A 14,752-nucleotide genomic window follows, 5' to 3' on the forward strand; every position below is an offset into this window, starting at 1 on the left:
TTCTCTGTATAGAAATATTAAATGTTGTTAAAATATTAAATATTTATATTTAAAACTTTAAATATAAACTTTAAATGCATAAATTATGTGATTAAACATAAATACAGTGTGTGTGTGTGCTCATTAAAATGCAGAAAAACTTACCTTAAAATTATGGAACCTTACATGTACGAGGAGTGGCCTCCATAGCCAAGTTGTCAGGAGCGGGAGTGCAGTAGCATACGCTCTTTGAGTAGACTGGGGTTCAAGCCCCTGACTGCTGAATACAGTCGATCTGCCAACCCGCACTGGACCAGCATGGCAGATTATGGTCCATTTCCTTCAGCATGAATTGTTGAGGAGGCTTCCATCCTGCAGTGGGTTGATAATGGCTGCACTTTACCTTTTTTTTTTACATGTACGAGGGAGTGACCATAATTAGCAAACTTATGTTAAACAGTGAATAATCTATCAAATCAAAATGAATAGCTAAGCAGAGTGCGGAAGAAAAACTTTTTCAGTTTAAAGTGTAATAAAAGTTGTGTGTGTAAATAACATGCGAAATAACATAATTAACATGAAACTTGCATTTGGCATTCAACAGAAGTTTTTCTTCTGCATATTACTTGGCTGTTGTTCAGTGACACATTATTCACCACGAAAAAATGAAATATTCTGAATTTGTGGAAGCAAAATACAACTTTGCTAATATGCTAATAACAAGGTATCATCTCCTTTTGCGTAGAGAAAGTGATCTCGTCTGCTGCTTTTTATTTAAAAGTCATTATTTTAGGAAAGTGATTAGAAGAGTAAGAAAAATTACAACAGCTTATGAGTTTATAAAAAAAAAAAAAAAAAAAAAATTTAACTACTAGCCTGGAAAGTGCATTTATTTTTAATGCTTGCAAAACTCTTTATTCAATTTATTTTAATGTTGGCTCTGGTTGTGAATGTTAATAACATTCACAACCAGAGCCAGCATATGCTCCAAAGAATTGTATATGAAAATCTGAATTTGACCACTTAATTACTAATAAAGAAAAAAACCCACTGCCATTATGACTATAATATTTAATGTTACAAAGAAATGCTTTGTACCATTTCAATACCTGTAAATGTCAATGCCATACATGACCTCATCATGCAAGACCACAGAATAACGTTGAAGCACACTAAGACAATATTCAATATCTCCCATGAGTCAGCTCACGATATTGTGGTGAATGCTATAGGAACGAACGTTTGTTCAAGGTGGGTCCCTAAAGCTCTGAATACAGATCATTAGTGGGAAAGAATCAGGTCTGGATTTACATATAAGCTAAAGAAGCTATAGCTTAGGGCCTCACATTACAAGGGGCCTCGCTCCATCTTAAAAAATCCTTTTTTAATATTGTCACAGATGAACTGCAAGAGAGAAGGGCCACAACAAGTTTCAATCTGGCCCTGGAAACCCCCTCATACATGTAAGGTTCCATAATTTTAAGGTAAGCTTTTCTGAATTTTAGTGAGCGCGCACACACACACACACACACACACACACACACACACACACACACACACACACACACTGTATTTATGTTTTATCACATAATTTATGCATTTAAAGTTTATATTTAAAGCTTTAAATATAAATATTTAATTGTTCTTACCCTGACCTAGATAAAACATCAGTAGGAAGATGCCGTTTTTAATATAAGTTGTCTACATATTCAATAACTAGCATGTGAAATTTCATTCCCGTAGGTGATCGTACACCAGAGGTGGAACCCGGAACTTGAGGAAGGACGCTATGGCTGACAAAGTGGAGTATCGAGCAGTGGTCAAGTTCCTGCATTTGCAGGGCAAGAAAGTTCCAGTGAAGTTATGGGTAGAATTGGCCCTCCTGTGACACTAAAAAGGTGGAAATGGGAGTTCCAGTGCGGTCGTCAAGTGTCTTTGAGGAGCCAAGAAAAGGAAGGCCACCAACATCCACAGGCAGTGGATGAGCAGTTGGTGCTGAGTGGCAATTCATTTCATTGCAGACGTAGTGGGAATTAATTATGGGTCTGCCCACAGTATTTTACATGACCTTCTGCATGTCTAAGGTCTCTGCACGATGGGCTAGAAGATTGCTGATGCCTTTGTAGAAACAATGTCAAATGCAATGTTCTTGCCAACTGTTGGATTTGTAATGTGGATGTTGACAACTGTTTTGATCGGTTGGCGACAAATGACAAATTCTGGGTGTACCAGTATTATCGGGAGACTAAAGACATGTCAAATCAGTGGAAGCACACGCCTCCTCCCCACTTCCCAAAAAGGCAAAGACTACTACATCTGCGAAGAAGATGATTTTGTCCGTAATCTTTTGAAAAAGTTACGCAATGCTTTGAAGATGAAATGTCAACTAAAGATGTCCATCTTCTGTCAGACAATGCACCAGCTCACACGGCCATTGCTACCACCAACTTTGTTGCCCAGTGCGGCTTCGAACTACTGCAGCACCCAGCCTATTCTCATGACCTAGCACTGTCAGGCTTCTTCTTGTTTCGAGAAATGAAGAAACCATTTCATGGATGCAGCTTTGATTTGCATCAGGAAGTCATCAGTGAAGTGGAATCATGGTTTTGGGCAAAAAGTGCAGACTTTTATGATCAAGGCATTACACAACTGATCCATAGATGGGAGAAATGTGTTACTATACATGGAGGGTATATAGAAAAGGATTAAAGTTCCAGTGAAGTTTCACCTTTCTGGGGCTATTATTTCTAAGTAAAGGTATGAACCTTTTGATACTATTATTATTATTATTATTATTAGCTATATGGTGCAAGGAAGCCTAAGGCTTATGCTGCACCAGCCAAAAAAAAAAAAAAAAATTCTCCACATTACCCTGAGAGAGAGAGAGAGAGAGAGAGAGAGAGAGAGAGAGAACTAGAAGGGAATCACCAAGAAAGAGAAGAATGATGATATCCCCCCCCCCTGTATACTGCATTTACATTATTTAGGGCAAGTTATTTTAAATTAGCGAATATCATCTTTTAAGGGCACAAAAGGTGATATAGTTGTACACGTTGGCACTAATAATATTAAGAGTAGGAGACCGGCAGAATTACTTAACAAGTACAGGTCACTGTTGAACAAAAGCCGAGAATTAGGGTTGAATTTGAAAGTGTCTGCAATTCTGCCCAGACACGATAGGAGGGAGTATATGATGAGAGCCTTGTCAATCAATTCGGCCCTGGAAAGATTGTGCAAGGCTCAAGGGGTAGAATTTTTTTCAGCCTGGACTGTACTTGTTAACAGGAGAGATTGCTTCTACAGGGATGGGATACACTTAAATAGAAAGGGTGCAAGAATATTTGCTGATGCTATCGAGGCAGTGTTAGGTGGGTTGGAAAACTGCTAGCTTGGGGGGAGACAAAGACCAATAGATTGACAGTAGCCACTGGCAGAGGTGAAAGAGATTCTTGCACTGCTTCTATTAGAATGAGCAGAAGCCTGAAAAACAAGATGCATGGTATTTCAGAGACTGCTGGGAGTCATTGCGGTACAAGTAAACACATGGGTTGTGTTAGGGTAGCTAAGAATAGAAACAGGTGCAGGTATACTTGCGTGTACACCAATGCTAGGAGTTTAGTAAATAAATTTGATGAATTTGATGTATTGCTCAAAACATCGAAGGCAGATATTGTTGGGATATCAGAGACGTGGTGTCACACAGATATAAGGGATGCAGAACTGCAATTTGGAGAGTACAACGTCTACAGAAAGGATAGACACGATAGGAAGGGGGGAGGGGTTATGCTATTAGTTAAGAAACACATAAAAACCAAGGAAGTGAAGCCAGTCGACATCGCTGGACAGTGCAGTGTGGAGTCAGTTTGGTGTGACATAAGCATTGGGAGATCAAAATTGAGAGTAGGAGTGTGCTATAGGCCTAATGACTCTGATGAGTATAATAAGGAACTGTACAGGGAAATAGAGTGGGCCAGTAAATCAGAGAGTCTTATAATGGGAGATTTTAATTTCCCAGATATTGACTGGAATTTGGGGGCTGGTTACTCACGCACTAGCAGGGCTTTTGTGGATTTATTGGATGATTGTTTTCTACATCAGCATGTTCAGGAGGCAACTAGAGGGAGTAATACTCTTGATTTGATTATCAGCAGTGATTCTTCATGCATTAAGAATCTGCAGATAAATGAACCACTAGGTGGCAGTGATCACAGTGTGCTGAAGTGGGATTTACTCAAAGAGGTAACTACCATTAGGGGTAAAGGGAAGGGTTATTGCTTCCGTAAAGGCGACTACGATGGACTGAGACAGTATTTAAATTCTATACAGTGGGACCAACTGATGATGTTACCAACTGCAAATTCAAAATGGGAAGCATTCAAAGAACTTATCTTGGAAGTTACTAGGCTTTACATACCAACTAAGAAATATTGTTCAAGGTTTAGGCCAAAATGGATGTCAGATGAACTAATGAGGCATATGGCAGAGAAGAAAAATGCATGGGATACTTACAAATTAACACATGACACAGAAGCCTATGATAGATACAAGTTGATATGCAACCAAGTTACAAAGGAGGTTAGGCAGGCGAAGACAGATTACGAGAAATCCTTGGCAAGGGATGCAAAGAAAAACAGCAAAGAGTTCTTTACTAATGTAAACTCTAGAAGGAAGGGGATGAATCAGATTGGTCCACTTGATATTGATGGGTCAACTGTTGATGATCCTGCTCAGGTAGCTAACAAACTAAATGAATATTTTGCATCGACATTCACACATGAGGAGTTATTCAGCAAGGGGAATGCCAGAGGTGTATTCAACTCTAGCAGTAAGCTACAGAATCTTGAAATAACTGGGAGTAAAGTGGAGGAGAAACTGTTGAAGATAAACACAAGAAAGGCACCCGGGGTGGATGGGATCTATCCAGTTATATTAAAGGAGGTAGCAAAGGAAGTAAGCAAACCCTTAGCCATAATTATGAGAGCTTCCTTGGACTCAGGGGAGGTACCCATAGACTGGAGATGTGCAAATGTGACCCCAATTCACAAAGGAGGATCAAAGGCTGACACAAGTAATTATAGACCTGTGAGCTTAACTTCTGTTCCAGGAAAATTAATGGAGGCACTGGTTAAAGAAGCACTGCAGGATCATTTAGACAAGACTTCAGTTATAGCTCAGACACAGCATGGTTTTGTTAAGGGGAAGTCTTGCCTGACCAACTTGATTGGATACTATGATGCAGTCACAAAAGAACTGGATGCAGGGAATAACTTTGATATTATATACTTGGATCTTAGAAAGGCTTTTGATACTGTTGCACATGGAAGACTGCTACACAAATTGGAGCAGTGTGACATTGGAGGCAAATTGCTGCTATGGATAAAGGGGTGGTTGAGGGGGAGAAGACAGAGAGTGGTAATCAATGGACACTGCTCATCGTGGACTAATGTTATTAGTGGAGTCCCTCAGGGCTCAGTGTTGGGTCCATTATTGTTTTCTGTATTTATAAATGATATTGATGATGGTATATCAAGCTTAATGTCCAAGTTTGCAGACGATACAAAGGTTGGTAGGGTTTTCAAGGACACTACTGACACTATGCTGCTGCAACAGGATCTGGAAAGTTTGAGCAGATGGGCTGAGAGGTGGCAAATGAAGTTTAACATTGACAAATGTGAAGTACTACACATGGGAAACAGCAACCCTAGAGCAACGTATCAACTCTGTGGTACTACACTGACAGTGGTAGAGAATGAAAGGGACTTGGGGGTGGTTGTGCAGGCAGATATGAAGTTCTCTGAGCAGTGCAGGCGGGCTGCAAGAGTAGCTCATGGAGTGTTGTCAATGATATACAGGAATTTTTCCAGTAGGGATAAGGAGGTGATTATTCCATTGTATAAGGCAATGGTCAGGCCACACCTAGAGTACTGTATACAGGTCTGGAGGCCTCATTTCAAGAAGGATGTAGAGCTGCTGGAACGAGTACATAGAAGGGCAACAAGATTAGTGAATGGAACAAAGGGGTGCTCTTACGAAGAAAGGCTTAAGTTTTGCAAATTACAGTGTCTGGAGACTAGGCACCAGCGAGGTGATCTGATAGAGGTGTATAAAGCCTTGAATGGTTTAAGCATGCTCAATGCTAATGGTATTCTTCCTCTAGCTCAGAAAAATCACCTGAGAGGGCATAAATTCAAATTGAGGAAAGACAGATGTAGGATAGACGTGCGGAAATTTGCCTTTAGCCAGCGGGTGGTTGGTTGGTGGAACAGACTTCCATCCCCTGTGGTGGAGGTTGATAGCCTAAATAAGTTTAAGGCTCAGCTGGACAGGTATTTTGAACGAACAGAGGGGTGAAGTGGAAGTGGTTTTTTTTTTTTTTTTTTTTTTGGCTGATGCTGCATAAGCTTGCTTTCTTGCATCAAATGCCTCTACTAATGCTAATGCTAATTATATTAGTTCTGTTATATTAATAGCTATAATAAGCGCAAGCTACTGCTATGAATAAAGGGATGGTTAAATGGAAGAAGACAGAGTGATTATCAATGGGTACTGCTTTTTTGTGGATAATGTTATTAGTGGAGTTCCCCAGAGTTCAGTGCTAGGTCCATTTTTGTTTTCAATATTTATCAGTGATATTGATGAAGGTATATCAGGCTTAATGTCTAAGTTTGCAGATGATACAAAAGTTGGCAGGTTGGTTAACGACAGTCATCATGGTAGGCTCTAGGAAAATTGAGTGGATGGACTGCGAAATGGCAGTTGAGGTTTAACAGTGAAAACTGCATGGTACTGCACATGGGTAGCGGTAACCCCTGAATAACTTATCAATTGTGTGGTACTACACTCAGGGTAGTTGGAGAATGAAAAAGACCTTGGGGTAACTGTGCAGTCAGTCCTGAAATTCTCTGAGTAGTACAGACGTGCTGCCAGGACAGCTCATGGGGTTATGTCAATGATATACAAACTTTGCTAGCAAGGATAAGGAGGTGATTATCCCTGCAGCCTAACCATGGTCTTACAAAAAGGCCATGGTTAGGCTGCACCTTGGAAAGCCTCACTGTAGGAAAAATGTAGATTTGCTGGAATGGCTGCAGAGAAGGGCAACCAGAGATTGGTGAAGGGAACAAAAGGATGCTCTTACCTAGAAAGGGATTAGTTCTGAAAATTGCAGAGTCTCGAGACTAGGCATCTGCGGGAAGATCTGATTGAGGTGTTTAAAGCCTCGAATGGATTGAGTAAGCTGAATGTTAATGGTATTCTTTCACTTGCTGACGCATATGAAGGGGCATAAATTCAACTTGAGAAAGGATGGTTGCAGGATAGAAGTGCAGAAGTTTGCCTTCAGCCAGCAGGTGATTTATTTTTGGAACAGGCCTCCATCTGTTGTTGTGGAAGTGGATGGGTTGAATAAATTCAAGGGAGAACTAGACAAATTCTTGGAGGGTACGGATGGGTGAACTGTGTTTTTTATTTTAATTTTTTTATTTTGGCTGATGCTACATAAGCTTGCTTTCTTGCATCATTTGTCATTACTACAAATATTTATGATTATAACCTTGCAATTCTGTTGATTTTCAAATTGCTCAGAACCACTGAATGTAGTGCAAATCTAGCATTTGCCTGATTCCAGTCTAAAAAGACTGGAGGCAAATGTTTTGTCAGAAACTAAAAAGTTTCTGACAAAACATTTTATGATAGCTTTTCACCTTTTTTGCATTACTATCAATAACTGATTCACATGATCTCTCGAGGCCATTTTATAAAAAAGAGAAGTTGAAACTACTAAATGGTAATCTAAAATCATCACTGGGACACAAAATATATATAAACTAGAGCTAACTGAAAACAGTATTGCTGAGCTGTGCACAAAAAAAGCAGGAAAGAATAGTTCTAAAGAGAAGTTTTATAAACAATGCTTCAGTAAACTTCAGCTAATTAAAACTCCAGAGTGGGTCCTCCCCTTCAATAATAATGCCAGGCTATGTGATGAACGAAGTGTATATTTTCGAAATATGAAAAAATGGTGCAGTGATTGCTTTGATATATTTTCCACCTATGGCATTAAATGACTGTAACATTTTAAAGTTGTGGACACAGAAATCTTGTGTCATTACAAACAGCTACAAAAAATTAACACAAATGAAAATTACCAGTGGACATGAAAAATAACTTGTGGAGTAATAAATACAGTTTTGAAATTTTCTTATTGCCATAAATTGGAAATGCTTTGCAACATATACAGTTTGGCTGGCAATTTGCTATTTTTGTGTTAATTATTAATTACAGTATTGATTAAAAATCATTTTAAATGATAGAATATACCCATTTGAAAGCAAGTACTCTTAATTGCAAAATTGAAAAAATTGAATTGATCATTAAAAATTTTTTATTTGACTTGGCTTCTCAGGCACCCAAACATATCCTAATGAGTAACTCCTCCCAAGGTGTTTAGAGCGAATAGTACTATTCTGAGGTAACAGAGTACAACTCTGGGGAAGGGTATCAAAATACACAGAGGGCAAACAAGTGCAGAGTGAACTGTGCTGTAGTGGAGGACAACTGTACACAGATGAGCCAAAACATTACACCCACCTACCTAATGTGATGTTAGTCCTCCACGTGCAGCCAAAACAGCTTGTACCCGGCAAGGCATGGATGCTACAAGATTTCTAAACGTGTCTTATGGTATCTGGTACCAACACTTAACCAGCAGATCCTTTAACTCCTGTAAGGTCTGTGGTTGACACGCCGCAGATCGGAGTTGCTGTTCCAACACAAACCACAGATGCTCGATGTGATTGATGTCTGGGGAATTTGGAGGCTAGGGCAATACTTGGAAGTCTTCCTCATGTTCCACAAACCAGTCTTGAACAATCCGGTCGGTGTGGCATGCCACATTATCCTTCTGAAAGATCATCGGACCAGACAACCATCTTCCAATCACTCAAGGTCCAGTTTCAGTGCTTGTATGGCCATTGTAGGTGCTGTCGCCAGTGAACCGTGGTTAGCATGGGCACTGGGAGTGGCCTGCAGCTACGCAACCCCATTTCCAGCAGGGTTCGATGTACTGTGTGTGTGCTGTGACACATTACTCCCATCACCAGCATTCCAATTACCGGCGAGTTGCACCACAGTTGCCACGTACCATCCGGGAGAGCCTTCGCTCACTTCTAGCATCGGTGACCTGTGGTTCGTGGGTTTTTCCTCCTCAGACCACTTTCGGTGGGTACTAACCATGGCTGACCATGAGCACCCCACTAGCTGTGCCGTTTCAAATATGCTCTGACCCAGTCATCTGGCCATTACAATTTCACCTTTGTCAAACTTGCTTAAGTCTGCTGCCTTTCCCATCCAAAGAACAAGCAATAACACTGATTAATGGAACTCAGTATCATGTTTTTTTTTTTATACTGTGTACCGACCCACGCACGTGCCGTAGTTCACCTGCAGTTCTTCGATTTGCATAATGACTCACTGGTCATAATGTTTTGGCTCATCGGTGTTTTGCCCTATTTCATTTCATAGTCTTATGAAAGGTCGGATTAGCAGTTTTTTTTTTTTCTACTAAGATACTCTTATGATAGCAGAAAATTGCATTTAACTATGAAATAAGCAAATATGTTGGCCTCTAAAGGTGACCACTAGTTAGTCCAGAGTTCATTTCAGATGTGTATGCCAAATGACAAGCATCTGGAAAGAGCTTTTTTTTTTCTTCCCATGAGGAGAATAATAGTTGCATATCGTGGAAAATGTCTGAGCATGCTATTTCTCAGGAATTAAACATTCTCAAGTTGACAACATGCTGAAGAAATCTAAGGTCACAGGCAAGACTGGGTCCAACACGCTGGATGACAGGAGTCAAAATTCAAGCATTACAGAGATATGAGCCTTTCAGGTGGCAAGTTATTCTCCTACTTTCTGCCACTCTGCCTAAACTTTAGATAGTTCATTTGATCAATTACAACACTCTCAATTGATTATGGTATGGCCACTGCATAGTTGTGGGTATCAATTTGAAAACGGTGTGATAGTCCCTTTTGTAATTATCGTGACCATAAACTATGAATGCAAATTCTCAAATAAAGAAACTGCAGATATAATTCATATATTAATTTTGCAATAGAAACACCAGGGTTGCAGTCATAGAAAGTCGGCAGTGGAAAGTAATTTTTCAAGTACTCTTAGTGAACATTGATTACAATAAGATGTGAGGGGAGAAAGAAACATATTGTGCTTTGTCAAGTGATGATTATATAAAGAATTTCTTGCCTTGTGATGCACCTTCAATGGAGATCTGATAAGTCATATGTCAAATGGGACTCCACCCATATCACTTTTCCAACGCATTCAAGCTCTTCAACCCAAAGATTACATTGCTTGCTTAGATTTTTGTCACTGAATTGCTGCACATCATTAGCTTTATAAGTACATTTTATTTTTCATTAAAGTGACAGGCGCCTCCATAGCCAGGTGGGCAGGAGCAGCATTGCGTAGCACACGCTTCTTGATTAGACCGGGGTTCGAGCCTGTGACCACCAAATACAGAGGATGCGGAAAGGTCAGAGAATGACCACCACATATCCCCGGAGCAATATGGCCTTAGTTGCTAATGCTCCTAAAAACCAAATAACAAACAAACAATTAAAGTGACATTTAATCAAAATGAAATTGAAGATGGCCAAAAATTCTAATTCAAGTGTAATCTCCAGAGTACAATAGAAATCAACTTTCAGAAATGATATTTTGAAGATTTGATGCAGCTTCATTGGAACTCATCTGGTTCCACCTTTCGTCAATGAGGAACAGCTTAGAAAATGTACTGCTTCCTCTCTAGTAACCATTTCTTTGAAGGCAAGATTAAAATTATGACTTTAATGTAGTGGCACACCAATTAGTCAATCGACAAGTAAAAGAATACCTGAATTAACATTATCTAATTGCTAGATTGGTTGTGGTGATTTACAAGCTTGGCCATTGAGGTAATAACCAGATCCCATACCCCTCAGTTTTTTCCTGTGTGTGTACATTTAATGGTGGTGGGGAAGGGAAGCCATGAAGGACTTGGCATACCAGCAGTAATCACAGAACCATGGTTATTGCAATATAGGGAAATGCTGAAGGAATTCAAAGGACAACAAAATCTAGTACACTCTGGGTCTGAGTAGCCAATATAGTAAAAATTCTCAAGTTGAAGAACAAGCAGCAGAGTCTGGAGGTGTGCAAGGCTGTGTTTATAGAACAGTGGTGGCTACGTTAAACAGTGTCTGACAACCAAATTGGACATGCTGGTGGCATTTATCTTAAAATTAATTTAATCATGCTTTGTAACAGAAATGTTCTGTTACATGCTGTTATTACTGACTCTAAACTGTTAAGCAAAATCAGGAATGCTTATGAATTTTTGTGATTACCATTTCATTTACCAAATTTTTGCATTTAAAGGAATATAAGCATTTAAAGTTACACACATGGCCATGAGTACTTGGCCATGTGTGTGCTCAACCCATTTATGGCCTTGAATGTTGAGCACGCTGAATTCTGATGGGATCCTTCCACTTGTACAGATTACGAACCTAAGGGGGCATAAATTCAAATTAAGAAAAGACAGATGTAGAATAGATGTGCGGAAATTTGCCTTTAGCCTGTGGGTGGTTAATTGCTGGAACAAACTTCCATCTGTCGTGGAAGTTGATAGGTTAAATAAATTTAAGGAGGAACTGGACAGGCATTTGGAGGGAATGGTGTGATTGTTTTTTTTTTTTTTTTTTTGGCTGATGCTGCATAAGCTCATTCACTTGCTTTCTTGCATCACATGCCACTACTACTACTAATGCTTATATCCCTGTAATTCCTGAGAATGGAATACATGAATCATATAACATTTTAAACTCAAAATTATCTAATTAACAACTTCATGAAGTTTGGCTGTCATTTTCTAGAACCCTTGGATATGGGTATGTCTAATGCATTCTAGACTATTCAGTTTGGCTACTCCTTTAACTCCTACCTAACGGATCCCAGTCCTTAGAGTGGTACCATTGTGAAATGTGTAGATTTTTCAATGACTAAGCGTACAGTAATTCCTACAAAGTTGCTAACCAGTGTAATTTAACACAACAAATGATTACATATGTAATCACATGATGGTATCTGCGAGTTTTCCAAGATTGAATTATATTTTTTATATGATTCAATTATATAATTTACCAACTTATAAAGTTTCTCATATTTAAATTAAGACATAATATTTAAATTAAGGCATAAAATTGTGGAATCACTACTACTCCTAGTGTAGTGTCATATCACCTTTATTTTCAAGCATTATTTTGTTCAATGTCAAATGCTTCTCTGTTATGATAATAATTCTTGTATTGGTCTTGGTCAAATCTTTTTAATAACTGGAGGAATTTCCTTAAAGGTGTTTGCATTTAAAGGAAGGGTTTTTGTCACCTAAATATGCAACATGGCAGAAATCATGTAATTTACAAGTATTTATATACCATGCCTTTATTTACTCCTGTATTGAAGCATTTACTTTGTTATTTATATTTTTTACTTTGTTTGTTGGTGAAATAATTAATAAGGAAATAATTCTTAATTTTAAAAATGTTTTCTTTGACATTTACTCTTATAAACATGAAATTCTAGGTAAGCTTTTAAACATCAGTGATGCGTATTCTCATCCTTTATTCTATAAGAAGATGGATGAAACAACTGGTTTCATCACAAGGTAAGACTACTTTTTTTATAGTGCCTCATTGAAAAATCACTTTAGTTATAGATAATAGAAAACTGAGTTACAGTTTTATATATGATAATGTTAGTTGTTTTAAATTTATTTTAATCACATTTATTTCATTTTTAAATAAAAGTTGAAAATTATAAAGAAATTGTTGAATTAATAAAGAACTCAATTTATTATATGAATATTAGTGATACTGCAAAACCTACTGCCATTCTTTTGATTTGTACAGTATCTGTAGTTTTAAGCAAAGGCAGTAGTTTTGTTACAAATATAAATAGGATACCTGATACAAACTTGAAACCACTTCTAGCTGATAAAAAATATCTTTGAGTTTTTATTCACCATTTGGAAAATGTACATGCTGTAGTAGATGACAGCATAATCTTTTTCAACCTTGTTTGAAATTCATTCATAACAGTGGTGGCAGGGCAGATTACAACTCATTGAACCATAGTATACACTGTGCCTTCTTGGGGTTGGTAAATTCTGCCATGATTACAGTTTTGGGATTATGCTGCTATCTACTTTTTCTAATTAATGAATAAAAACTTGAAGATATCATCTATCACCTGGAAGTGGTTTCTGGTTTGTATCATGTATACTATTCACACAATAACATTCTAGTTTTGTAAATAAGGTTTGTGGACATCTTATACAAGAAGCATACTGTAGTGTCTCTTTCTCTGATATTCACTAAAGAACATGCTAGGGGGGGGGGTAGGTATGGTGAATATGATATTATATTTATTAATATTAAGAAATATACAAGACACCTACATTGAGGTATATTTAATTTTGAAATTTGAATGAGGCAAATAGTTTTATGCATCAACACAGTGAAGTGTATATTTTGTTGTTGTTATTGGTGCCTTATAGCCTTAGGTGCTCATGCACCATAAAAAACCTATAAAACAAACCAATCTTGATGTTATAAAGAAATTTTCTCTATTTTTATTAATCAGATTATAATTTAGCTGATAATAATTATAGCATCTCACGATTTGGAACCATGTGACATGATATACTTATTTGAGGCTCTTGCAAAAGGAGGGTGTAATATTGCAAAATCTCTGGGCTCAGACATAGAAGGGGAACATTGAGATATTTGTAGTCTTGTAGATATTGATTATTATAATACTCACATTTTTTTTTTTTTTTTTTATCTCCATAACACTTAAAGAAATATAAACTTTAATAATTTCAAATAGATATTTACAGTATACCCAGTTATAAAATATAAGTACAAATTCAGTAGCTTTCGGAACACGTGTCCCTTTATCAACTGACAAATGTCAGTTGATAAAGGGACTATTCGAAATATAAACTCTTGGAAGAAAGGTTCATTAATATAATATACAAATTTGCAGAAATAATTAAACACAGAAATTATTAAAACTAAGTTCTTCCACTGGCTGGTCCTCTCAGTTTTCCTTGCCTAATACATAATACACTGAAAGAAGAGTAACACAAGGAAAGGTGTATAGCAGTGGTAACGCCCACCCAACCTGAACTTCATAAAGCTGGAGCTTCTGCTGCAAGCCTAGCTATGAACAGAATACAAAACATAAATTTTGACATTGTTATTGAAATTAATATTAGAGTTTATCAGCATGTCCTACTGTTGTATTGTGATGTGTTGGACCTGAAGGAGTTCCTTATGTCACTAAGTGTGTATGTGGTAAAGGAGAATATTGAAGCTTTTCTGTGGAAATAATCAGTGACAAATGTATCAAATTCAAAGATTTTTCTGCATGTACTGAATTGAACTTGGCAACTTAACTCTCTATTACTAGTACAGCATTGGACTGCTGTGTTATTTATTTTTTATGTTATTCCTCTGGAGTGGAATCATACCATTCCATGTATCTTTTCCCTTCCCGTGAATCAAATTCTTTCTCGGAGGAATCTCAAATTAAATTCTGCAGTGCTTAATATACATGTTATGCAGACTCCAATAAACAGCTACATATCAAGTGGACTTCCATTGAGATTTTGCCGCTTCAAGAGGCATTTCACAATGGGGTGTCCTCT

At 37.8% G+C, this 14,752-nt stretch overlaps 1 protein-coding gene across 1 annotated transcript in view; it reads left to right on the forward strand.

The window, feature by feature from the left end:
- Nucleotides 1-14,752, forward strand: part of LOC150078091 (cGMP-dependent 3',5'-cyclic phosphodiesterase-like) — a 329,128-nt gene that overhangs the window by 179,546 nt on the left and 134,830 nt on the right. Inside the window, exon 13 of the mRNA XM_090384462.1 lies at nucleotides 12,625-12,706. Within this exon, the coding sequence (XP_090240588.1) occupies nucleotides 12,625-12,706 (82 nt within the window). The remainder of the gene's footprint in view (nucleotides 1-12,624; nucleotides 12,707-14,752) is intronic.

Source organism: Mastigoproctus giganteus, chromosome 11, assembly GCF_048544385.1.
Source record: "Mastigoproctus giganteus isolate SK-2022 chromosome 11, ASM4854438v1, whole genome shotgun sequence".
NCBI lineage: Eukaryota > Metazoa > Arthropoda > Arachnida > Uropygi > Thelyphonidae > Mastigoproctus > Mastigoproctus giganteus.